General features: G+C 40.3%; 1 protein-coding gene across 1 annotated transcript; it reads left to right on the top strand.

Annotated features, from left to right (window-relative positions):
- Nucleotides 1–1,060: 1,060 nt before the first annotated feature.
- On the top strand, nucleotides 1,061–4,136 carry LOC140035678 (uncharacterized). The gene is made up of 3 exons (XM_072076999.1): nucleotides 1,061–1,221; nucleotides 3,344–3,600; nucleotides 3,835–4,136. Exons 1-3 carry the CDS (start codon nucleotides 1,061–1,063, stop codon nucleotides 4,134–4,136), a joined length of 720 nt encoding a protein of 239 aa, XP_071933100.1.
- The last annotated feature ends 20,825 nt before the right edge of the window (nucleotides 4,137–24,961 follow it).

Genomic DNA, 24,961 nt, shown 5'->3' on the forward strand with positions numbered 1-24,961 from the left:
TCTGATTTGTAGTTTTGTTGGGTTAGAATTTGGAAGTTTCTAAAGGTTGTTTCAAGAAGGAAAGGTTTTCCAAAACTAAATTGTTTCCCAAAATCAATTAGGAAACTAAGTAGACCACTTGGATAACTACTTTGTTTTCACTTGGATACTCTCCTACATTCTCTCCTACATCTTAGGAACACTCTCCTACTTACTCTCCTATATTTTAGGAACCCACTCCTACACTTGAGGAAGTTAGGGTTTCTTTCTCTTGTGTTCACATTAACGCCTCTTTATTGCTGTCCAGTACTACTTCCCTTCCAAAGTCGACCCTTTTATACTTCTTTTCCAGCCATATTTGTGTCTTGCCTTCTTGGTTAGTCTTGTGGAAAAAGTTGGTGGCAATTATTGGACTTGAGCGGCATTTCTCAACTACCTAATCCAACAGGTAAAGGTACTTGGTAAGACCAATAGAGTGTTTTGAGTGGTAAAACACGAGAGTGAGTGATACACTAAGGGAGTGAAGTGAGATTATACTTGTCCTATTTTCTCTTGTTTTCTAACCATTTTTGCAGTCATGGAGCAAGAGCAACCACCCACTGACTACTCATTAATGTTCGCCGCCATGAAGAACGAGCTCAGGCAAGTTAGTGAACAATAAATGGAGGAATTGCACACTCGCTTTGATGAACTCTCCAAGAGTCTCACATGAGGCTCACGTTCTACGTCTCACAACCGGAGTACCCATGGCACTAGGGGAGCAAATAGTGAAGACTACTCGGCTAATGAGGATGATGAACATGCCGAGAGGCCTGAAAGGGACACATCTAAGAACGAACTCAAGGGACTTAAAATTCAAGTCCCCACGTTCAAAGGCAAGAGTGACCCTGAGGCCTACCTGGAATGGAAAGGCCGCATTAAGATGGTCTTCGACTGCTGCGATTATAGTGAGGAACAAAAGGTTAAGGTAGCCACTATCGAGTTCACCGACTACGCACTAGTCTGGTGGGACCAAGTAAGGACTCATCGAAGGAGGATGGGAGAACCACCAGTCCGGACTTGGTGAGAGCGCAAGGTTTTGATGCGCAAGAGATTTGTTCCTAGCTACTATAATCGTGATCTCCATTCTAGACTTCAAACCCTCACCCAAGGCAACATGAGTGTGGAGGACTATTACACGGAGATCGAAATAGCCATGATGAGAGCGAACATTCAAGAAGATGGTGAAGCGACCATGGCCAGGTTTCTTAGAGGTCTCAATCCTGACCTTCAAGAAGCCTTGGAGCTCCAACATTATTTGGACATCCATGACCTTCTTGAACTAGCCATCAAGGCCGAGAGGGGAAAGAAATTGAGGCGTGGGACCCGTACCTTCCAAACATTCAACTCGCCTTCCTGGAAGGGAAACCTACCACAGAGAACAACCCACGAAGCTGGAAATTCGGCTACACCAACTCCTTCTAGCCAAATTCAAGGTAATGCCTCTAATCGCAATACCAATTTTACCCCTAACAAAGCTGTTGATGCATCCAGGTCTACTTCTAAGGCATCACTTGAGACTCCTAAGACTAGGAGTAGGAACATTAAGTGCTTCAAGTGCCAAGGGTTTGGACATATCCAACTCAATGTCCAAACCAACGAGTCATGTTAATCACTCATAGTGGCGAGATAGTGTCTGATGATGACGATTGTGAGGAGATGCCTAGATTGATTAAAGGTGACTGCCTAGAGGATGACTCGGCTGAGGAAGATTGCTCTCCTACACAAGGAGAAGTAGGTTGCTTGGTGGCACGACAAGTGCTAACCGCCCGAGTTAAGAAGGATGAGCAGTTGCAAAGGAAGAACTTATTTTACACTCGCTGTAAAATAAGTGATAAGGTGTGCAGTCTCATCATTGATGGGGGAAGTTGCACCAATGTGGTGAGCTTGCTTATGGTTGAGAACTTGGGTCTCCTAACTACAAGACATCCACATCCCTACCGCCTCCAATGGCTAAGTGAGGAAGGAGAGGTACGTGTTTTCAAGCAGGTACGCGTTCCTTTTTAAATTGGAACTTACATTGATGAAGTTGTGTGTGATGTAGTGCCTATGCATGCTACACATGTCATCTTAGAGAGACCTTGGCAATTTGACAAACACATCACATTCAATGGAAGGGCAAATAAGTACACCCTTTTGCACAATGGCAAATGTAAGGTCCTCACACCACTCACACCCTGCACAAGTTTATGAGAACCAATTAAAACTGCAAAGGGAGTGTGACTTAGACCGTCAAAAGAGAAAGCAAAGGACGGTCGACCCTGGCACTTGCTCCACTTCCACAAGTGAGCAACCCACCCAAGGTCAAGTGAGCACACCTAGTGTACCAAAACACGCATTGACTAAACCGACCACTAGAAAGCAAAACATGATCATTAAGGCTAAAGATGTTAGAAAGATTGTAAACTCTAATCAGCTTGTACTTCTCATGATTTGCAAATATGTGCTTTTAGATATTGCTGAGCTCGATAAGGCATTGCCTTCGAGTATAGTTGCTATTTTGTAAGAATTTGAGGACGTTATCCCTGATGAGGTCCTTGATGGCTTACCGCCCATTCGAGGGATTGAGCACCAAATTGATCTAATTCTTGGAGCACCACTACCCAACAAACCAGCTTACCGCATGGGCCCTGAGGAGACAAAGGAGCTCCAAAGGCAAGTTGATGGCCTACTAGGTAAGGATTGGGTAAAAGAGAGTTTGAGTCCATGTGCTGTACCTGTGATTCTTGTCCCCAAAAAAGATGGTACTTGGCGCATGTGTACTGATTGTAGGGCCGTTAATGCCATTACCATTAAATATCATCATCCCATTCCTAGACTAGATGATATGCTTGATGAACTTGATGGTGCTATCATATTTACTAAAATTGACTTAAGGAGTGGCTATTATCAAATAAGAATGAAAGAAGGCGATGAATGGAAGACGGCCTTCAAAACCAAGCATGGTTTCTATGAGTGGCTAGCCATGCCTTTTGGGTTGACTAATGCCCCTAGCACCTTTATGAGGTTAATGAACCATGTTTTGAGGCAGTTCATTGGTAAGTTTGTTATTGTATACTTTGATGATATATTGATATATAGTTGAAGCAAACACGAGCACATGGAGCATTTGAAGCTAGTTCTTGAGACACTTCGAAAGGCGCATATATACGCCATCCCTAAGAAGTGCACAATTTTGTACTAATGAGCTCGTGTTTCTAGGCTATGATGTGAGTTCGTAAGGCATCAAAGTGGATGAGTCCAAGATCGAGACCATCAGGCAATGGCCCACACCCAAATCCATCCCTGAGGTGCAGAGTTTCCATGGATTGGCGGGTTTCTACAGGCGGTTTGACAAAGATTTTAGCACCATTGCTGCACCATTGACCGCCGTGACAAAAAAGAATGATAAATTCCATTGGGGAGAAGCCCAAGAACAAGCCTTCCTCACCCTTAAGGACAAACTTACACATGCACCAGTCTTAGCATTACCAAATTTTAACAAGACCTTTGAAATTGAATATGATGCTTCTGATGTAGGTATTGGCGCTGTTCTCATGCAAGACAAGCAGCCTTGTGCGTTCTTTAGTGAGAAACTGGGAGGTGCTGCCCTGAACTACCCCACGTACGACAAGGAGCTCTACGCACTTGTAAGAGTATTGGAGACTTAGCAACACTACCTCCGCCCAAGGAAGTTCGTGAAACACACTGATCACGAATCCTTGAAATTTCTCAAGGGCCAGCCCAAGTTGAGCAAGCGCCATGCCAAATGGATAAGTTTCATCGACACCTTCTCTTATGTCATTAAGTACAAAACTGGCAAAATGAATGTGGTAGCTGGTGCTTTATCACGTAGACATTCCTTGCTCGCTATGCTTGATGATAAGTTGTTAGGATTTGAAATGCTTAAGGATATATATGCTCATGACACTGACTTCAGTGATATTTATGCATCTTGTATGAAGAGTCCACATGGGAAGTACTTCTTGCATAATGGGTTTTTGTTTTATGTGGATAAGCTATGTGTGCCTAATTCTTCCATTCGTGATCTTTTGATTAGAGAGGCACACAGTGGTGGTCTCATGAGACATTTTGGAGTTGTTAAGACCCTAGCCATGTTACAAGAACACTTTTTGTAACATCCCGAATATTAGGAGGTTGTCTGTGAAGAAAATATTAAAGTATATTTCTTCGGGTTTGATTTAAAACCTTATTTTGTTTTAAAAGACTAGAAACCCTAATGTTTTAATCAAAAAAAAAAAACTCTAGTTTACTTGTGACTAAACGGATTCTTAAATCTTTCATATTTTACTAGAGATCCTAATGTTAATTATTGAAATTGTAAATTCCTCACGTTTTCTTAAAAAATTTCCTTTTATTTGAAAATTATTATTTATTAAGGCCCTACTACCCAATTGTTCAACAATAAGTGCAGATGAACCTGGAAATAGGGTTTTACACTTCGGTTTCAAGATTTGAGCAAAATTAGGGTTTTCGCGATTTTTCGCCGGATGAATTTTCGGTACTGACCAAGGATCAATTTGGTGATTAAAAATGACTTTTAAGTGAAAAATCATATGTGAGTAGTAGCAATGATATAAGGTTAGAGTATGGGAAGAAAAAAAACAGTAGCACGTGAGTTTTTAAGAAAAACGGCACGAACCGGCGGGTCCCGCGCACTACCGGTTGAACGTACCACTTGACCACCACTTTCTTACCATACAAGCTTATTGACTTTTGAGCAAAATATCTTCTTGTTTGGCAGCTGCTTTGACCGAAAATTTGAGGCTAGAAAATAGCAAGGAAGAAAGAGAAAAATGAAAGGTGGTGGTGGCGACAAGTGTCGCCACCCTAGAGTTTCTTGGCCAAGTGATTAACTAGCCTTCTTAAACCAATTTTCTGCACTTTCCTCTTCATTTTTCCAGCAGCTGGTCGACCAAGAGGGAGAGAGAAAGTGAGAGCAAGAAACAATTCCTTCTTCTTGATTCTAACCCACCAAGTGACAAATTAAATTTCTAAACCGATTAAACTTACCTTTGAGTGATTAGTTAGTGATTGTTGGTGAAATTTTGGAAAGAGAAAGCTTGGGCTACACTTGGTAAACTCTAATCAAGGTAAGAGGATGATATCTCTCTAACTTTCTCTTTCAATCATGGTTAAAGTAAGCTTAGTAGCTTGATTGGTGGTGGATTCATGGATGCTAGCATGTGTAGAAGTTTTTCCCCAATTTATTTGATGAACTAGGGCTGTGGAATTTCTGCCCAACTTGATGTATGATGCTTGTATGTTACAATTAATGTTGTATAAGATGTTTTGGTAGTGTGAGAGGTGAGAAATTGGGGAAAGTTGCACTAGAAACTACAAATTTCAGATTTCTGGAAATTCTAGCTTACATTCTGTCCGAATTTGTATCTGTGTGTTAGAGGCCGAATTGGCTTTGGGTCAAAGAAGGAAAGTTGTATAGAATGGTATTTTGCAGGTACCTGTAAAATTTCAGCCCAATCGGAGCAACGTAGGTCATGAAAAGTCCGAAATACCCTTACTGTTTCAAATATTTCCCAGCAGTCCGTTTCATCAGTTAAGTCCAGTTTATCACGTTTTTTGACTAGGATCCGTACTGATTTAGCTCTGGGCCAAAACATGAAAGTTGTAGTATTCTGACTTAGCTTTTAAATGCCTCCAAGAACACCTGATTCGGACTTTTGTACTCTGAGATATGACCATTACAGGGTAATGCGGTTATATAGCCAACGAATTGGTTTCTGGTTTAGTAATTTGAGGATTTGACTAAGCTACATTAGGAACTGGACTAAGTGACCTTCATGAATATTGTAGCCCTATATCTTAGCTTCGAAACGGCATAGGTTACGCCTCAATCCAATAAGCGTAGCCTCGGATATGTTATTTCCGCATTCGTACGTCAAATCTGTCTTGTGCTAAGTTGAATTTCTGCACTTGTCATTGTTGTGATTCTTGTTATTATGATATTGTGAGCCTATGGAACGGCTCTGGACATGAATTGTTGACATATGTGATGTTGGGTTGTGGTTGAGAAAAATAATGAAGCCTAAATGGCTGGAAAATTAGGTAAACACAAAGGGCATGCTGCCCGAATTTACGCTCGAGAACTATATAAATACACTTGCGACTTGGGTCGAATTGATATGAATAGTGCTTGAACCATCTAGGGTACTTGAGTATTTTTGTTCCGGGGTATATAAGGAAGGACTTGGCCGAACTTGTACCCTTGAGAAAGGAAATAATGATTGCTCGGAGTATGTTTTCCTTATACTTTCGACTTGCATGGCATTTTCAAGTATAAATGTTACAAAGTTTTACCATTTAAAAAGCGAGCAAGTGTTTCACGACTACCATCCGAGTGAATTTCAATTTCTTGATTTTATTGAACGAAACGTCTAAGTTTCGAATCTTAGTCATGTTTCAAAGTTCTCAAACTGAGTTTTATCGCAGATTTGGACTCCGAACCCAGAGTATAACCTGAAAGTGACCAGTAAAGGCACTATATCTTTTGGTGAGTGCTTTCAAATACCGAATTGCACTAGATACTTGAACTTGATACGTGACCAATATGAGTACATGTTATATACGTGAATTGATAGGGCAAGAGTGTACTTTATCGCACTTGCCCTTACGTGATATACTTGTTTATTGTTGCAATTGACTTGATATACTTGATTATGATGCGCGCACTTCCTGGAATTCCAGAAACCCTGTGGCGAGTTACTCTAGTCGAGCCGGCAAGGGCTTGGTCGATTGGGTAACGAACCCTGGGTGTCTTGTATTGTCGAGTGGAGTGATATCTCCTCGAGTAATCGGTATACTCGAGTATTACCACCCATGTTCTTGAGGATTTTGGGCCCAGCTGGGGGTTGAACGGTGGACGGAGAGTCGTTTAAGTGGTGTTCTACTGGATTGGTTACTTACTTGAAAGTTGACGGAGTGTCAACTACTACGGGATCAAGCTTCTGGTAATGTAATGGGAATTTGGCTCCTGAGAGTCATCCGTATCCTTATACTTTGGAGTAATTATTGTTTATTGGATTATTGAAATTTTCTACATTCGTTCATTTTAAGATTGCTACTTGACGTGTTATTGCTCACCTTTATGAACTCTTCATGCTTGTTACTTTGCTATACCGAAAACTTGTACTTCTAAATAATGGTCAATTTGCTATTTGGAACCTCACTGGGCTTTTAGCTCATTCCACTCCATTTGTTTTCCTTTCAGGGGTACGAGTGACGCGTGAGACTTGTAAAAGACTAGCGTAGCCTTTTGTTTTGACTTTTGACTTTTTGGTCTTGTACTCGCGCTATTCCTCGAATGGAACATGTTGTACTTGGATTGTATACGTTTTGAACTAGTTTGGTGTATTGAGACTTTGTACCTCGATTTCTATCAATGTAAATTATAAGCTTGAATTGGGAATGTTATTTATGGTTCATGGATGTGTGTACATGACTCGTTTGAGATAGGGTGTGAGTCCTGGCGAGAGCTGGGCAGGCGGTCTGCCGAACCCTTTGGTACGCCTTAGGGGGAGGTGGGGTCGTCACACTTTTACTGGCCTCACAGGCGTAGAGATGTTGAACGCATGGTTGGTAGATGTGCCACCTGTCACAAGGCAAAGTTTAAAACAAACCCATATGGCTTGTATACCCCACTGCCCATCCCTCATTACCCTTGGGTAGACTTATCAATGGATTTTGTCCTGGGACTACCTAGGTCACCAAGGGGTAATGATTCCATCTTTGTAGTGGTTGATCGATTCTCTAAGATGGCTCATTTCATCCCTTGTCACAAAACCGATGATGCATCTCATATTGCTAATTTGTTCTTTAAAGAAATTGTCCGTCTGCACGGTATGCCTCAAACCATTGTTAGTGATAGAGATGTAAAGTTTTTGAGTTATTTCTGGAAGACTCTGTGGTCCAAGTTGGGTACTAGATTATTGTTCTCAACCACAAGTCATCCACAAAGTGATGGACAAACTGAGGTTGTCAATCACACACTTGGCACATTGCTCAGGGTTTTGATTAAAAAGAATCTAAAATCTTGGGAAGAGTGTTTGCCGCATGTGGAATTCGCTTACAATCGCACTGCTCATAGTGCAACACACTACTCACCCTTTGAGATTGTATATGGTTTTAACCCCCTAACTCCCCTTGACTTGGCACCCTTACCTTCCTCTGAGCACACAAGCTTAGATGGGAAAAAGAAGGCTGATTTTGTGCGCAGGTTACACGAGGCCGTTCGAGCAAACATCAAAAGGCGTACTCAGCAATACATCCAACAAGCTAACAAGCACCGTCGCAAGATGATTTTTGAGCCTGGAGATTGGGTCTGGCTGCACTTAAGGAAGGAGCGATTCCCTAAACAATGCCAGGGCAAATTGTCCCCAAGGGGAGATGGACCCTTCCGAGTACTCCAAAGAGGTAATGACAATGCCTACAAGTTGGAGCTGCCTGGGGAGTACAATGTTAGCGCGACCTTCAATGTTGAAGATTTGAGCCCATTCCTTGAGGACGACGATCCAGATTTGAGGGCAAATCCTTCTCAAGTGGAGGGGACTGATGTGTGCACGGACCTTGGCCCACGCAATGACCTAGTTCGAGTACCATTGGGTCCAGTCACATGTGCACAGGCCAAGCAATTCAAGGAATCACTCCAAGCCCTTGTGCGGAATGTGCAAGACCAACAAGGAGTTCATCGAGACATTGAAGGCTTGGAAAGTGATAACCCAGTGGTCTACACGATGATCCAATCCCGTGAAGAAAGCCCGTGAAAAGCCAAGTGGGCCATGGCTGATTAGGCCTTAGTGTTTGGAGTCTTAAGTTTAGATTAGTCCTTTTGTTAGCCATGGATTCAGCCCACCTTTGTCTAAGGATGGTCAAACCACTAGGCCCTTTTTATTGAGTCCATGGGTTTGCCCACCTTGTCGAAGGAGTGGCCGACCATCTAGCTTTTCGATATTAGGGTTTCGGATATTAGGGTTTCATTAGTTTTGCCTATATAAAGGCTTGCTTTGTAAGCATGAAGGGTAGACTCGATTGATTAATCAAATTGTTCTTTTCGATTTTCTTATTGTGAGAATTTCATTCCTTTACTTGCTTTGGCAAGGGTGTTTGAGCAATCTCGCGAAGGTTCTTGATTGTTCTACCATTAGAGTAGTCGCCTCTGTTGGAGTCGTCGTTCTACCACCTTCTACCAATTTGTGTCGCCCGTGTTGGTTTTAGGTTCTGCAACCCAAGTGTTGGAAAATCTCGCTAGATCCTTGGGCAACGTGCTACGTGTCTCGAAACGTGTTGATTCGAGCAGCGTATCACTGATTTGGACTCCTTTTGGGTTGATTCAAATGGCACCAACCTTGTGATGCAACCCATATAGAACGGCTAGGATCTAGAAGGCGATACTCACATTGATGACACAACGAACGCAGCGTGATACGGCCTCGATCAACTCGTTTCTAGACACGTAACACGTTTGCCCAAGGATCTAGCGACGTTGTCCTACGCTTGGTTTGCGGACCTTAAATCAACACGGACGACACGAGTTGGTTTAAAGTGGTAGAACGACGACTCCGATGAAGGTGACTACTCCAAGAGATAGGTCGGTTGAACAATCATGGACAAGACGCAAGATTGCTCAATAACCCTTGCCAAGCAAGTAAGAAGGCTCGAAACTTTCTTTTGAGGAAGAATCGAAATAAGGAAAATTTTATTCATCAAACTTGTACCCAAACCTTACAAAGCAAGCCTTTTTATAGGCTAAGGGGAACAAGAAAAACCCTAAGGAAACCCTAAGAGGGGAGTCGGCCATCTTGACTCCAAGATGGGCCGGCCTATGCCTTCTACTAAGCAATTAATCCAATCCAATAAGTATTAAAGACTAAGGCCCTACTCGGCCGACTAACAAGGAGGCCTACTTGATTCTTCATGGGCTTGGATCAAGGTGTAGATTACTTGATTGTCTCTTCCCAAGCCTTCAATATCGCTATGGACTCAATGTTGGTCCTGGACAGTTCGCACAAGGGCTTGGAGGGATTCTTTGAAGAGCTTGGCCCGTGCACGTGTGACTGGACCCAATGGAACTCAGACTGGGTCATTATGTGGGATAAGATCCATGCACACATCACAGCGGAGTCACCTAAACTCGTTGATCATATGGTCAATGAACCTCGGTATTGGTAGAAGATGCCACAATCTAGCGCGGTCCTAGATTGATAAGTCAATTGAATACCAAAAAAATGATTCTAAGATATTCAAAGTTGCTTCAATGAAGCTTTTGAGAAAACTCTCAAAGTGTTTTTATTAATCATCAAAATCTGTTCATCCAACCAAAATTTCCTTCTTAAATACTAACACAAGTAATTATGACTAATGGGCTAAGCTACTAACTAAGGTGGCCCACATGGCCTACCCAATTGACCCAATGACTAGATGTTGACTAAGGTCCGAACCACAACCCAGTTGGACCTTTCTATTACACTCTACTAAGCTAACAATGGACCATGGACCCTCAGCCAATCCACGGTGAGCGAATCCTCACGAAGGGCCAAAATTAAGATAACATGTCTAGACTCGTTGAGGCCCTCGATGGCCTTTGGCTCTCCACTAAACTCTCGGACCGCACGAACCAAGGTTTGTAATGCTTCATTCAATCTCTTCGCGCGAGCTCATTTCATAGGCCCCAATAGCACCTTTACTTGCTCCACTCGGATAGCGCTATCGACCTCTTCCTCATCATTCCCTTCATCTTGCAAAAGATTTGTCCTCAAATTGACCTCGTCATCTGCAAGATAGGGACTCAGATTAGCCACATTAAAGGTAGCCGACACATTGTACTCACCAGGAAGACTGATCTTGTAAGCGTTGTCATTGATGCGCGCAACAACTTGGAATGGTCCATCTCCACGGGGTAGCAATTTGTTGCGGCGCTGTACAGGGAAACATTCCTTACGCAAGTGTAACCTGACCCAGTCGCTTGGTTCAAACACCACGCGACGTCTACCCTTGTTTGCATGCTTGAGGTATTCCTGGGTGCGAGCTTCAATGTTGGCCCTCACCTGCTAGTGCAAAGTCTGGACAAAGTCGGCCTTCTTCTTGCCATCAAGGTTAGCTTGCTCAGATATAGGCAAAGACATCAAATCCAAGGGAGTCAGAGGGTTAAAACCGTAAGCAATTTCAAAAGGAGAAAATTGTGTAGCACTATGAACTGTACGGTTATAAGCAAACTCGAAATGTGGTAAACACTCTTCCTAAGATTTGAGATTTTTTTTAATGATGGCCTCAAGTATAGTAGATAATGTGCGATTAACAACCTCAGTTTGGCCATCGGTTTGTGGGTGACTGGATATAGAAAAAAACAACTTAGTTCCCAACTTCCCCTACAAAGTCTTCCAGAAATAAGACAGAAATTTGACGTCCCTATCAGAAATTTGACGTACACCATGCAAACGGACAACTTCCCTAAAGAAGAGATCAGCTATGTGAGTGGCATTGTAACATCCCGAATATTAGGAGGTTGTTTGTGAAGAAAATATTAAAGTATATTTCTTCGGGTTTGATTTAAAACCTTATTTTGTTTTAAAAGACTAGAAACCCTAATGTTTTAATCAAAAATCCTAGTTTACTTGTGACTAAACGGTTTCTTAAATCTCTCATATTTTACTAGAGATCCTAATGTTAATTATTGAAATTGTAAATTCCTCACATTTTCTTAAAAATTTCCTTTTATTTGAAAATTATTATTTATTAAGGCCCTACTACCCAATTATTCAACAATAAGTGCAGATGAACCTGGAAATAGGGTTTTACACTTCGGTTTCAAGATTTGAGCAAAATTAGGGTTTTCACGATTTTTCACCGGATGAATTTTCGGTACTGACCAAGGATCAATTTAGTGATTAAAAGTGACTTTTAAGTGAGAAATAATATGTGATTAGTAGCAATGATATAAGGTTAGTGAATGGGAAGTAAAAACACTAGTACGTGAGTTTTTAAGAAAAACGGCGCGAACCGGCGGGTCCCGCGCACTACCGATTGAATGCACCGCTTGACCACCATTTTTCTTACCAAACAAGTTTATTGAACTTGAGCAAAATATCTTCTCTCTTGGCAGCAAGGTTGACCGAAATTGAGGCTAGAAAATAGCAAGAAAGAAAGAAAAAAAAAAAGAAAGGTGGTGGTGGCGACAAGTGTCGCCACCTTAGAGCTTCTTGACCAAGACTTGGTCTTTCCATTTAAACCCAATTTTCACATCTTCTACCCCTTATTTCTGTTGCTTGGCCGAGAGGAAGGAGAAAGAAAAACACCAAGGGAAAACACTCCATTTCTTCTTAGATTCAACCACTAAGTGAGAGATCAAACGAAGTAAACCGATTAAAGGGTAGATTGTGAAGTGGGAAGCTTGGGGAACCAAGAAATTTCAAAGGGAGCGAACTATCACTCATCCAAGCCTTGTTTTTGAGGTATAAACATCTGACCATGATCTTTGTTGCTTTAATCTTGCTTTAAGATGTTTTTTTTGCTTAAGTTGTGGCTTGATTTCATGATTATGCAAGTGGGTGTGATGAATTTGGGATGAATAAGCAAGTTAGGGTTTCATAGTATTCTGCCTAAATTTGATGTATGATGCATATATGTTGTAAATAAGGTTATAAGAGAGACTTTGGTAGTGATTAGACCAAGAAAATTGAGAAAGTTCCATTAAATACCAAAAATTCCAGAATCTGGAAACTTTTCCCCATCATTCTGTCCGAATTTGTAGCCCTATGTTAGAGGCTGATTTCGCCTTAGGTCAAAGAATGAAAGTTGTAGAGAATGATAGTTTATAGGTTCCTACAAAATTTCAGCTCAATCGGAGTAACGTAGGTCATGAAAAGTCCAAAATACCCTTACTATTGTAAGTTTTTCCCAGCAGTCCGTTTCATCAGTTTGTCCAGTTTATCACGTTTTTTCACTAGGATCCGTACTGATTTAGCTTTTTGCCAAAACATGGAAGTTGTATTATTCTGACTTAGCTTTCAAATGCCTCTAAGAACACCTGAATCGGACTTTTGCACTCTGAGATATGACCATTACAGTGTAATGCGGTTAAATAGCCGACGAGTTGAATTTTGGTTCTGTAATTGGAGGATTTGACTAAGTTACATTAGGAACTGGACTAAGTAACCTTCATGAACATTGTAGCCCTATGTCTTAGCTTCGAAACGGAATAATTTATACCTCAATCCGATAAATGTAGCCTCAGATATGTTATTTCTGCATCCACACGTCAAATCTGTCTTTTGCTAGATTGTATTTCTTCACTTGTTATTATTGTGATTCTTATTCCTATGATGTTGTGAGCCTAAGGAACGGCTTTTGACTTGAATTGCTGATATGTGCGACTTTGGGATTTGGCTGAGGAAAAATAATGAAGCCTAAATGGCTGGAAAATTAGGTAAACACGAAGGGCATGCTGCCCGAATTTACGCTCGAGGACTAGAAAACTATACTTGCAACTTGAGTAACGGTTAGAAGTGATTATCACTTGAACTATCGAGGACCTTTGCTACTTGTTTATCGAGGGTTATATGTTAGGATTTGGCCGAACTTTTACCCTTGAGAAATGAAATAATGATGGCTCGAAGTACGTCTTCCTTGTACTCTCGACTCGCATGACAATTTCAAGTATAAATGTTACAAAGCTTTATCGTTTAAAAAGCGAGCAAGTGTTTCATGACTACTCTCCAAGTGAATTTCCATTTCTTGATTCTTATTGAACGAAACGTATAAGTTTCGAATTCTAGTCATGTTTCAAAGTTCTCAAACTGAGTTTTATCGTAGATTTGGACTCCGAACTCGGAGTATAACCTGAAAGTGACCAGTAAAAGCACTATATCTTTTAGTGAGTGCTTTCAAATACTGAATTGAACTTGTTACTTGTACTTGATACGTGACCAATATGATTACATGCCACATGCGTGAATTGTTAGGGCAAGAGTGTACTTTATCGCACTTGCCCTTACATGATATGTACTGGTTTATTGTTGCAATTGACTTGACATACTTGTTATGTTGCGCGCACTTCCTGGAATTCCAGAAACCCTGTGGCGAGTTACTTAAGTCGAGCCGGCAAGGGCTTGGTCGATTGGGTAACAAACCCTGGGTCTCTTGTTTTGTCGAGTGGAGTGATATCTCCTCGACTAATTGGTATACTCGAGTATTACCACCCGTGTTTATTGAGAATTTTGGGCCCAGTTGGAGGTTTGAACGGTGGACGGAGAGTCGTGTAAGTGGTGTTCTACTGGATTGGTTACTTACTTGAAAGTTGACGGAGTGTCAACTACTACGTGATCAAGCTTCTGGTAATGCAATGGGAATTTGGCTCCTGAGAGCCATCCGTATCCTTATGCTTTGGAATGATTATTGCTTATTGGATTATAGTGGATTTTGAAAAACTTCTACACTCACTCATTTTGAGATTGCTACTTGACGTGTTATTGCTCACATTTATGAACTCTTCATGCTCGTTACTTTGCTATATCGAAAACTTGTACTTAAAAATAATGGTCAATTTGCTATTTGGAACCTCACTGGGCTTTTAGCTCATACCACACTATTTGTTTTCCTTACAGGGGGTACGAGCAAGGCATGAGACATGTAGACTAGCGTAGTCTAGTTACTTTAGACTTTGTTTTGACTTTTGACTTGTACTCGCGTTGTTACTCGAATAGAATGTTTTGTATCTGGATTGTATACACTTTGAACCAGTTTGGGTATATTGAGGTTTTGTACCTTGATTTGTATCAATGTAAATTATAAGCTTGAACTGTGGATGTTATTTATGGTTTCTGGATGTATGTACGTGATTCGCGTGATCTTGTGAATGAGTCCTGGCGAGAGCTGGGCAGGCGGTCCGCCGAACCCTTTGGTACGCCTTAGGGAAAGGTGGGGTCGTCACAGGCATCATCCGTCTTATGACATGGAATGAAATGAGCCATTTTAGAAAATCTATCAACAATGATAAAAATGCTATCATGACCCCTTTTACTCCTAGGCAGACCAAGCACAAAATCCATTGAAATGTCAACCCATGGTTCCGAGGGAATAGGTAGAGGTGTATACAAATCGAAAGGTTGGAGTTTGGACTTGGCACGTTGACAGGTAAGGCAGCGTGACACCACTCGTTTCGCATCTCGCCTCATGCGTGGCCAATAGAAATGTTCCTATAACGCACTCAAAGTCTTGGTGACACCAAAGTATCCCATCAACCCACCTCCGTGAGCTTCACGAGTTAGCAACTCACAAACAGAACATGACGGAATGTACAATTTATCATTGCAATACAGAAATTCATCATGTATGAAGAACTTACCTTGACCCGACTTAGCACAAGACTTATAGATATCAGAGAAATCAGAGTCGGTGTCATAGAGTTCTTTGATGAGATCAAATCCAAGAAGTTTAGCATCAAGTAGAGCAATCAAGGCATACCTCCTGGATAGTGCATCGGCAACGACATTGGTCTTGCCTACCGTACTTGATCACATAGGGAAATGACTCCACAAAGTTGACCCGCCGTACATGTCTCTTACTCAACTTGTATTGAGACTTGAGATGTTTCAATGCCTCGTGGTCCGTGTGGATGACAAACTCCTTTGGCAGAAGGTAGTGTTGCCACGTCTTCAGTGCACGAATCAGAGCATACAGCTCCTTGTTATAGGTGGAGTAGTTCAAGGTAGTACCATTCAGTTTCTCGCTAAAGTATGCGATCGGCCTTCCTTCTTGGATCAACACGACTCCAATTCCTACATCAGAAGCGTCACACTCAACCTCAAAAGTTTTATCAAAGCTAGGTAAGGACAATAAAGGTACGTGTGTGAGCTTGTGTTTAAGGAGTTTCCACGGCCTTGCGAGTTTCTATCGCCGGTTTGTGAAGGATTTCAGTACTATTGTTGCCCCTTTGATTTTATCACTTGAGTCTAACCTACCCCCTTCATTGATCGAGGTTGGAATTTCTTGGTATGATTCGGTTCTTGAAAACAGGTTTTTCAAGGGTTTAACTCCTATTAAATTTCTTCCAAGTGAAGTCGTAACCTTGTGTCGAGTCATCAAAAGCAACTAAAAAAAAACAGATACTGTGAGGTATTGTTCATAGGCACTGTTCACTATTGTAGTAGTACTGTCAATCCGCCGCTAATGTAGCATACTATTCATCCGAAATTTTTTTTTTACCTTGTGTTTTTTTCTTGTTGTTCTTGCTTCTTATAGTTGGCTTCGTAATTTCTTGAAGTTCTTGGATTGCATAGTGGGTTCTTGAAAAAATCTTGATACTTTGAAAACCCCAAAAGTCATCCTCTTGATCTTGAAGTATGGCTACCTTGTTTGGTTTCCAAATCTTGATTGATTTCCAATCAAAGACCCATTCCTACATTTTAACCACCACCTCTCCTACTTTTTAGGACTTTCCTTCGCCCATTCATCTTATCCTCATTTTCGGCCATCTCTTCCTATATTTTAGGAAGTTAGCCACCACTTGTCACCCCTTTTTAGGAGAACAATTCGGACACACAAAGACAAGAAAAGACAGCCTTGCGCTGGATTTGGAAATTGAGAGGGATTTGGAATCTTATTTCCACATTCTTGATTTCTAATTCTTGTTAGATTTGGTTCATATTATCAGCTGCTAAAATCCAAAAATACACTTAGGTAACCTTCACAAAATAGCAATTTACTTTCCAAAAAATGAATCCAAGAATCAAGCAAACTAAACTTCCAAATTCCAACCAAGTACAATTGGATTGACAAATGGAGCATGTACAATGGTTCATGTTCATAATCAAGTTGAGTTGGCGACATGCTTCTTGGATTGCATATATCAAGACATTTCCCGAGTTACTCCTTTGTAACCAAGCACTCGATTTGAAGACAAATCGTCTTTCAAGAGGAGGGGAATGATGAGAACATGATGATTTGGATTCCTTTCAAGTCCAAGAAAATTTATTTTACAAGTCTTCACATTCCAATGATGGTTGATGGTGCAATTAGGCTCGAGAATCATTGAAAATCCAACCCCGTGTCATGCTATTTCTTGTTATCATTTATTTAATTGAGTTTTTGGCAATGTTAGTTGTTAATTAGAGTTAATTTGAGAGTTAAGTAAGTTGTTTGAATTAGGGAATAAAGGCTAAGGTCATGTTGACCATAGTTAAGCCAATTTGAGTTAGTTAGTTTCCTATTCTAGTTGAATTAGAGTTTTAGGAAAGTAGTTAATTGCTTCCAAATATGTTTAGGAAGTTGTGTCAAGTTTGGAAGTCAAGTCAAATAAGGAAACTTGTATTGTTTCCAATTTAGATTAGGGTTTTGAGTCTTGTAAGGCTATAAATAGCCAACTTTATTTAACTATTCAATATATGATATTGAAAATGAATTAATAAAAAGAGAGTTGTCCCCTTTTATGCAGTTCCTTGATGGAACTTGAGTTTCTTCTTGAACTGTATCAAGTATTTAGCTTGGATACTTGTGGTGTTCAAGGCAAGATGATCTCATCTTGTTCTTTCAAGCCAATAACCAATTCACTGGGTTACTAGAGACAGGTTCTCTTTAGGTCTAGCAAAGTAGTTATTGTTCCATAACCTGATCAAGTAGATCCTTCCGCTGCCTGATCGATTCAGTTCTTCAAGACAAGTTCTTGTTGGATCGAGTTCATATCATGGGTGCTACTAAACACGAAAACAATCTGAAAAGGATTCAAAGACACTAATTTATCAAGTTGGACAGAATACTAATTTTGACCAAACAAGAATCAAGATGGCAGAATTTTGTTGGATCCTAGATGGACTCTACCCGATTGCACCAGGCAGTGTTTTGGGAGTTGTAAGCAAGGTTTAATGGGTGGTTTTGATTCGAACCAAGAGACACCATTGAGCATAGTTCGAGTACCTCTAGGACCCGTGACGCGCGCATGGTCTAAGAAGATGCGAGAGGAACTCCAAGGGCTTGTTCGTGAGGTGCAAATCCAAGAAATTGTCCCCAAAGTCATTGTGGGACTTGAGCATGAATTAATGAAGGTTATTCATGTGGTTCAACTCAAGGAGGATGACAATTGAAGGCTTTCTAGTTTGAGTATCTTGTTTAGCCGTTTAAGTAGTTGTTTGGAGTCTTATTTTGTCATTTCAATTCAAGGGCAAAGTCGGCCAGCTTGCAAGCTAGAAAGGGCCGACTCTAGTACCCCTAAATTGTAGGAGCCTTTTTCGTTTTATTTCCCTTAGGTCTAGCCTTTCCATTACACGTTAGGTTTTCCATTTGTATGGCTATAAATAGCCTACCAAGGGTCATGTTTTACTCATTCAATCATTCAATTAATACAATACAAATTGAGAGTTTCTTGGTTTCTCCAAGGCTTCTTGAATACCTTAGAATTTCTCTAGGTGTTCGTGACTTATCAATCTAGAATCACACTAGATTGTGGCATTCTCTACTTTTATACCAAGTGTGAGAACCCGAAATTTTTCTTATTTTCTAGGCTTTATTTTATTTAATTGCACGCCTTTTCTATATTTTCTTTATTAGGAAAATTTTCTAGATAATTTTTATGCGTAAATATAGTTTTAAAATCATTTTTCTAGTACAAGTTAGTTCTTGAGATTTTAGGTGTATATTGGGCGTGGGATCCACTAGTGCGGTAGGTGCGATAAAATTCGGCCAATTAGGTTACGTTTTGTATGCAGGGATTAATTTACTAGGTGTTAGAGGTAATTAGAGGTTACCTAGATGGATTAACATTGGAGAGACAAAAGGATAGCTTTAAGCTTAAAAGGTGACAAGTGTCACTTTTTTACTCAAAGTTGGACTTTGACCATCTTACTTACCTTTACCAAATAACCAAAAAATTGACCCAAAATCATCTTCATTTCAAGCATCTTGGTCGAAACTCTTAGAGAGGAAAAACCTTCAACTTTCTTCATCCCAATCTTGCTCAATCTTATAATCTAACCAATAAAACTCCAACTTTCTCCATAAAAATCATTTGTGAGGTAGGATTAAGGTAGTTGGTGGAGTGGTTTGGAAAGAGGAGGTGCTAAGTTGCTTCTTTTCTTGAGTTTACAAGGTCAGTGGCCAAGAAATTCTTCCTTTGTTCTTGATAATGTTAAATTAGTGACTTGTAATAGTTAAAGAGGTGGTTTTGTGGAAGATTTCATGACTTTTGGTAGAGATTGATGAATTTCTGATTTTATTTATGATTTTTCTTATTTTATATGATTAGTGTTGATTGGCCATGGATGATGGCTTGATATGGTCTCAAGTGAAGTTTTGGTGTGTTAATTGTAGTTATTTGCGGAAAATTTCCGCTTTGTACGGAAAATTTCAGATTTAAGGTTTTGAATTGGGGCTTTTCTAGGGTTATTATGGAACTCTTGAATTGGCTTTGTTTAAAGGGTATTGTAACCCTAATAAGGTGTATTGAATGGCATTGGACTTGTACTTGTAGTTGTGGTTGTATTGGTTGAAAATGAATGATGAATTGTAGGATGGAAATCTGAAATTTTAAGGGGAAATGCTGTCCAAATTTTAGGTCCATATGATTTCTTGGAATTGGGTTGCTTAGAGTGTTAATTGGTGACTTTGGATCTAAACCTTTAGCACCAAATGTTCCTTATATTACTTTCAAGTTCTATTGGCTTTACATTAGTGATGTGTGGTTTGGGTTTATGACTCGTATAGTCTCATTGTGTTTTCTTGAATGTTTTAGGGCGTGCCGGTGACTCAAGGCACTCGTTGGGTGGAAATTTGTGAAAACTCTCTTTGTTTGATTGGTGAGTGTACTACTCACATGATTGTTACTTCATGGCTTTGTTATACTTGAAATCTATGATTTGAATATTTGTGTATACTGCTAAGATTGGTTGAGATGAGGGCGTACTTTATCATTCTCGCACTCTATGGCTTATGTGACTGTTTACTGTATCAATTGAATGTCTCTTAAATATACTTGAACTAGTGTTGTTTGGACGTGTATCCAACGACTTTTACTATTGACTCTAAGCTCAACCCATCGGCGGTCGATTGACTCGAGCTGGCGAGGGCATGGTCGAGGAGATTGACAAGCCATGGGGACTGTTTCTATGGAATCATTGGGTATGAGATTCTTGATTCCGGTATACTCGAATATTACCCTTTTGAATTGGTTGGAGTTCGGGCCCGATAGGGGTATGTGAGGTGGACGGAAATTGGATAAAGCGGAGTCTACGGTATGGGTTACTCCTTAAGCATTGACGGAGGGTCAACGGGGCGAGATCAAAGTACGGCAAGCGAGGAAAAGGGCTCTTGAGAGCCGTCCGTATCCTTTTCTCTCATTTATTGTGTGGTGTTAGTTGTGCTCACTTGATGAACTTATTTGAATTGTGTATCATTGTGATTATGTACTCCTTGAATGCCTGAGTGATGGTACCTCATTGGACGAAAACTCACTCCGTTAAATTTTGTTTTCTTTACAGGGAACAACTTTTTGAAGACTATGATATTTTGAAGCAAGAGTTAAGCTAGTTTTAATATATTCTTTGGTAAAGCTCCTCGTGTGACGACCCCACCTACCCCTAAGGCGTACCAAAGGGTTTGGCGGACCACCTGCCCAACTCTCGCCAGGACTAACTTACTCGTATCACGTGCATACATCCAAGGACCATAAATAGCATCGCAATTCAAGCTTATAATTTACATTGATTCACAATCAAGATACAAATTCTCACTATACCCAAACTGGTTCAAAGTATACAAAATCCAAATATAAAACATTCTATTCGAGTAATAGCGCGAGTACAAGTCAAAAGTCAAAACATTAGACTACGCTAGTCTTTACACGTCTCACGCCTTGCTCGTACCCCTGTAAGGAAAACAAAACTAACGGAGTGAGCCAAAGTTCAGTGACGTTCCAAATATCAAATTGGCCAACAAACCAAGTGATAGCAAAGTAATAGTAAAATAGCGAGCAAACAAGTCCAATCAAGGAGATAATACTTCAAGTAGTCAAGAAATATATGGATCGTGTTCACATGTAAGGATACAGTGGCTCATGTCTCGGCTCCATCCCAGCTTGATCGATTGGTAGTTGACACTCCGTCAACTTTCAAGTAATAACTAGTCCAGAAAGAAAACCCCACTTCACGCCAGTCTCCGTCTACCACTCAACCCCCTTTTCCGGGCCCGCAGGCCATATAAAACACGGGTAGTAATACTCGAGTATACTTGCCGAGGAGATACACTCCACTCGACATTACTAGTTACCCAGGGTTCGTTATCTAATCGACCAGGCCCTTGCCGGCTCGACTCGATTAACTAGCCACAGGATTTCTGGAATTCCAGGCAAGATATAACTCATGTACATGTATAGAGAATCAAGTGTAATCAATAAACAAGAACAAGTCATATTAGGGCAAGTGTGGTAAAGTACACCCTTGCCCTATCATTCATTCATAATGTAATCATGTGGGTCAAGTAGGAAACACATGTATTAAGTGCAATCGGATATTTGGAAGCACTCACCAAAAGTAGTGCCTCTAGTGTTCACGTCCGAGGGGGTACTCCGGGTTTGGAGTCCAAATCTGCGATAAAACTTGATTTAAGAACTTTGAAAATCGACTAAGGTTCGAAACTTAAATGTTTCGTTCAATAAGAATCAAGAAATTGAAATTCACTTGGTGAATAGTCGCGAAACAGTTGCTCGCTTTTCAAACTGAAAAATTTGGTAACATATTTGCTTGGAAATAACTTTTAAGTCGAGAGTGCAAGGATAACGGATTTATAGTGGTTAGTACCGCTTTTCCTCAGGGTACAAGTTCGGCTAGGTTCTAACGTATAACCCTCGATAACAAGGTATCAAATGTCCTAGATGGTTCAAGTGGTATGCATATATCAGCTTTACCCAAGTCGCAAGTGTATTTCTCTAGCCCTTGAGCGAAAATTTGGGCAGCATGCCCTTTATATTTTCCTATTTCCAGTCATTTATGGCTTCATTATTTTTCTCATCCAAACCCAAAGGTACACACACAACAATCTAACTTCAATAGCCATCCAATAGGCTCAAGACAATACAAGGACAAAAATTCAAGTTAATAACAAGTGCGGAAATGAGCCTTAGTAAAAGACAGATTTGATAGGGTTTTGCGGAATGGACACATCTGAGGGTACGCTTATCTGATTGGTGTGAAACTTATACCATTTCGAAGCTAAGACAAAGTCCTACAACTTTCATGAAGATCACTTGGTCAAATTTCCAGTGTAACCCAGTCAAATTCCCAATTTACAGAACCGAATTCCAACTAATTGGCTAATTAACCATACTATCTTGAAATGGTCATATCTCAGGCTACCAAAGTCTATTTACGATGTTCTTGGTGGCGTTGAAAAGCTAAGATAGAGTAATAAAACTTTCATGTTTTGGAAAATGACTAAATCAGCACGGATCATAGTGAATAAACACAGTTAATTGGATGAATCTGTCTAAAACGGTTCACTGGAAACATCCTAAGTCAGCGAGGGTATTTTAGTCTTTTCACAGGTTACGTTGCTCTGATTGAGCTGAAATTTTGTAGGAAACTATAAAATATTATTTTATACAACTTTTATGTTTTGTGCCAAGCCTAATTCGGCATCTAACATGATGCAATAAAACCAGACAAAATGGCTAAAATTTTCTAGAAATCTGGAAATTTTTCGTTTTCAATGCAACCTTTCTTGATTTCTTGCTCCAATCATCACTACAACCACTTATATAAGCTTAGATACAACATATATCATCCATATAGCAAGTATAGGCAGCACATACCTCAAACCCTAACTCACATATATCACCTTTAAATCATCATAACAACTTGCATCACTACTAATCCAACCACAACATGAATTATACAACAACTTAAACCAAAATAAAAGAACCAAAGCCATGGTTTAGCCTTATACCTCAACAAATGAAGCTTGCAAGAGTAATACTTCACCTCCTCTTGGAATTCTTGGTCCCCTAACTTCTCAAGCTCACAACTCACGCTTTAATCGGTTTAGAATTTTAATTCCTCACTTGGATGGCTCAACTCAAGAAGAAGGAAGTTTGTTTCTTGCTCTCTTTCTCTCCTCTCTTGTCTCGGCCAAGCAGCAGAAAAATGGAGGGAAATGGAGCAAAATGAAGGATAAGAAGGTTGGACTTTTGGCTTGTTTAAGTAGCCATGGTTGAGTGACACTTGTCACCACTAATACAAACCAAAATTTCTTTTTTCTTTCTTGCATTTTTAGCCCTAAAATTCGGTCAAAGCTAGCTGGAAAATGAGAGTATATTTTGCTCAAATATTAATGAACTTGTATGGTAAGAAAGTGGTGGTCAAGTGGTGCGTTCAATCGGTAGTGCACGGTACCCGTCGGTTCGCATCGTTTTTCCATAAATCACCCGTACTAGGGTTTTTACTTCCTATTCACTAACTTTATATCATTGTTCTAATCATATATTATTTCTCACCTAAAAGTCACCCTTAAGCACCAAATTTGATCCCCGCTCTGTACCGGATAATTACACTATGGATACACAAAAAATCATGGTTGAGTGACACTTGTCACCACTAATACCAACCAAAATTTCTTTTTTCTTTCTTGCATTTTAGCCCTAAAATTTGGTCAAAGCTAGCTGGAAAATGAGAGTATATTTTGCTCAAATATTAATGAGCTTGTATGGTAAGAAAGTGGTGGTCAAGTGGTGCGTTCAATCGGTAGTGCACGGTACCCGTCGGTTCACACCGTTTTTCCATAAATCACCCGTACTAGGGTTTTTACTTCCTATTCACTAACTTTATATCATTGTTTCTAATCACATATTATTTCTCACCTAAAAGTCACCCTTAAGCACCAAATTTGATCCCCACTCCGTACCGGATAATTACACTATGGATACACAAAAAACCCTATTTCACTTCGAATTGAAAACGAATAGGAAAACCCTAATTTCCTATGACCATTGGCACTTTTCTAGGGTGATTGAGCTGTAGGATAGTATGGAATAATAATTGCCAAATAATTTCAAATAAAAGGAAATTTTTGAGAAAAATATAAGGAATTTGCGAGTCCTCACACTCTCTTCCCCTTAAAAGAATTTCGACCTCGAAATTCATACCTTTCGTCGTGAACAGGTCGGGATATTTCTCTTGCATGTCTTTTTCTAGCTCCTAGGTTGCTTCTTCCACTTCGTGATGCTTCCATAGAACCTTTACTAATGGAATCTGCTTGTTTCTTAGGTCCTTCACCTTCTGATCCAATATTTGAATAGGTCGTTCTTCATAGGTTAAGGACTCGTCTAGTTCAACATCTTCAGGCGGCAGAATGTGAGTTGGATCCGGATGGTATTTCTTAAACAAAGAAACATGGAAAACGTCATGGATCCGAGACAAACTAGCTGGTAATTCAAGTCAATAAGCCACCTTTCCTATTCGTTGGAGTATATTGAAACATCCTATGTATCGTGGTTGCAACTTTTTCCCTTTTCCTGCTCTAATCTTTCCTTTCAATGGGGTAATCTGAAGAAACACTTTATCCCCTACCTCAAACTCTAAATCCTTCCTCCGATGATCGGCATAACTTTTTTGTCAGCTTTGGGCTGTTTGCAGTCTTTGGCGGATCACCTTTACCCTCTCGTAGGCTTCTTCAACCCATGGTATTGTAGCCGGATCAGTAATCTTCCTCTCTCCTACTTCATCCCAATGGATTGGAGATCGACACCTTCATCCATACAAGGCTTCATATGGGCCCATTTGAAAAGATGAATGATAACTGTTGTTATATGCAAATTCAACCAGGGTCAAGTATTGACTCCAACTTCCTCCAAAATCCACAATACAGGCTCTCAACATATCCTCAAGAGTTTGAATGGTTCTCTCAGATTGTCCATCAGTTTGCGGGTGATATGCTGTACTATAATTCAACTTAG

This window comes from Coffea arabica, chromosome 2c (genome assembly GCF_036785885.1).
Source record: "Coffea arabica cultivar ET-39 chromosome 2c, Coffea Arabica ET-39 HiFi, whole genome shotgun sequence".
Taxonomy (NCBI): Eukaryota; Viridiplantae; Streptophyta; class Magnoliopsida; order Gentianales; family Rubiaceae; genus Coffea; species Coffea arabica.

Excerpts from the sequence above, each read along its gene's own strand:
- LOC140035678 (XM_072076999.1), top strand. The coding sequence starts at position 1,061 with ATGCGCAAGAGATTTGTTCCTAGCTACTATAATCGTGATCTCCATTCT. Across the intron at positions 1,222-3,343 it reads GGTGAAGCGACCATGGCCAG|GCGGTTTGACAAAGATTTTA; the intron begins GTTTCTTAGAGG and ends GGGTTTCTACAG. Across the intron at positions 3,601-3,834 it reads CTTTAGTGAGAAACTGGGAG|CTGGTGCTTTATCACGTAGA; the intron begins GTGCTGCCCTGA and ends TGAATGTGGTAG.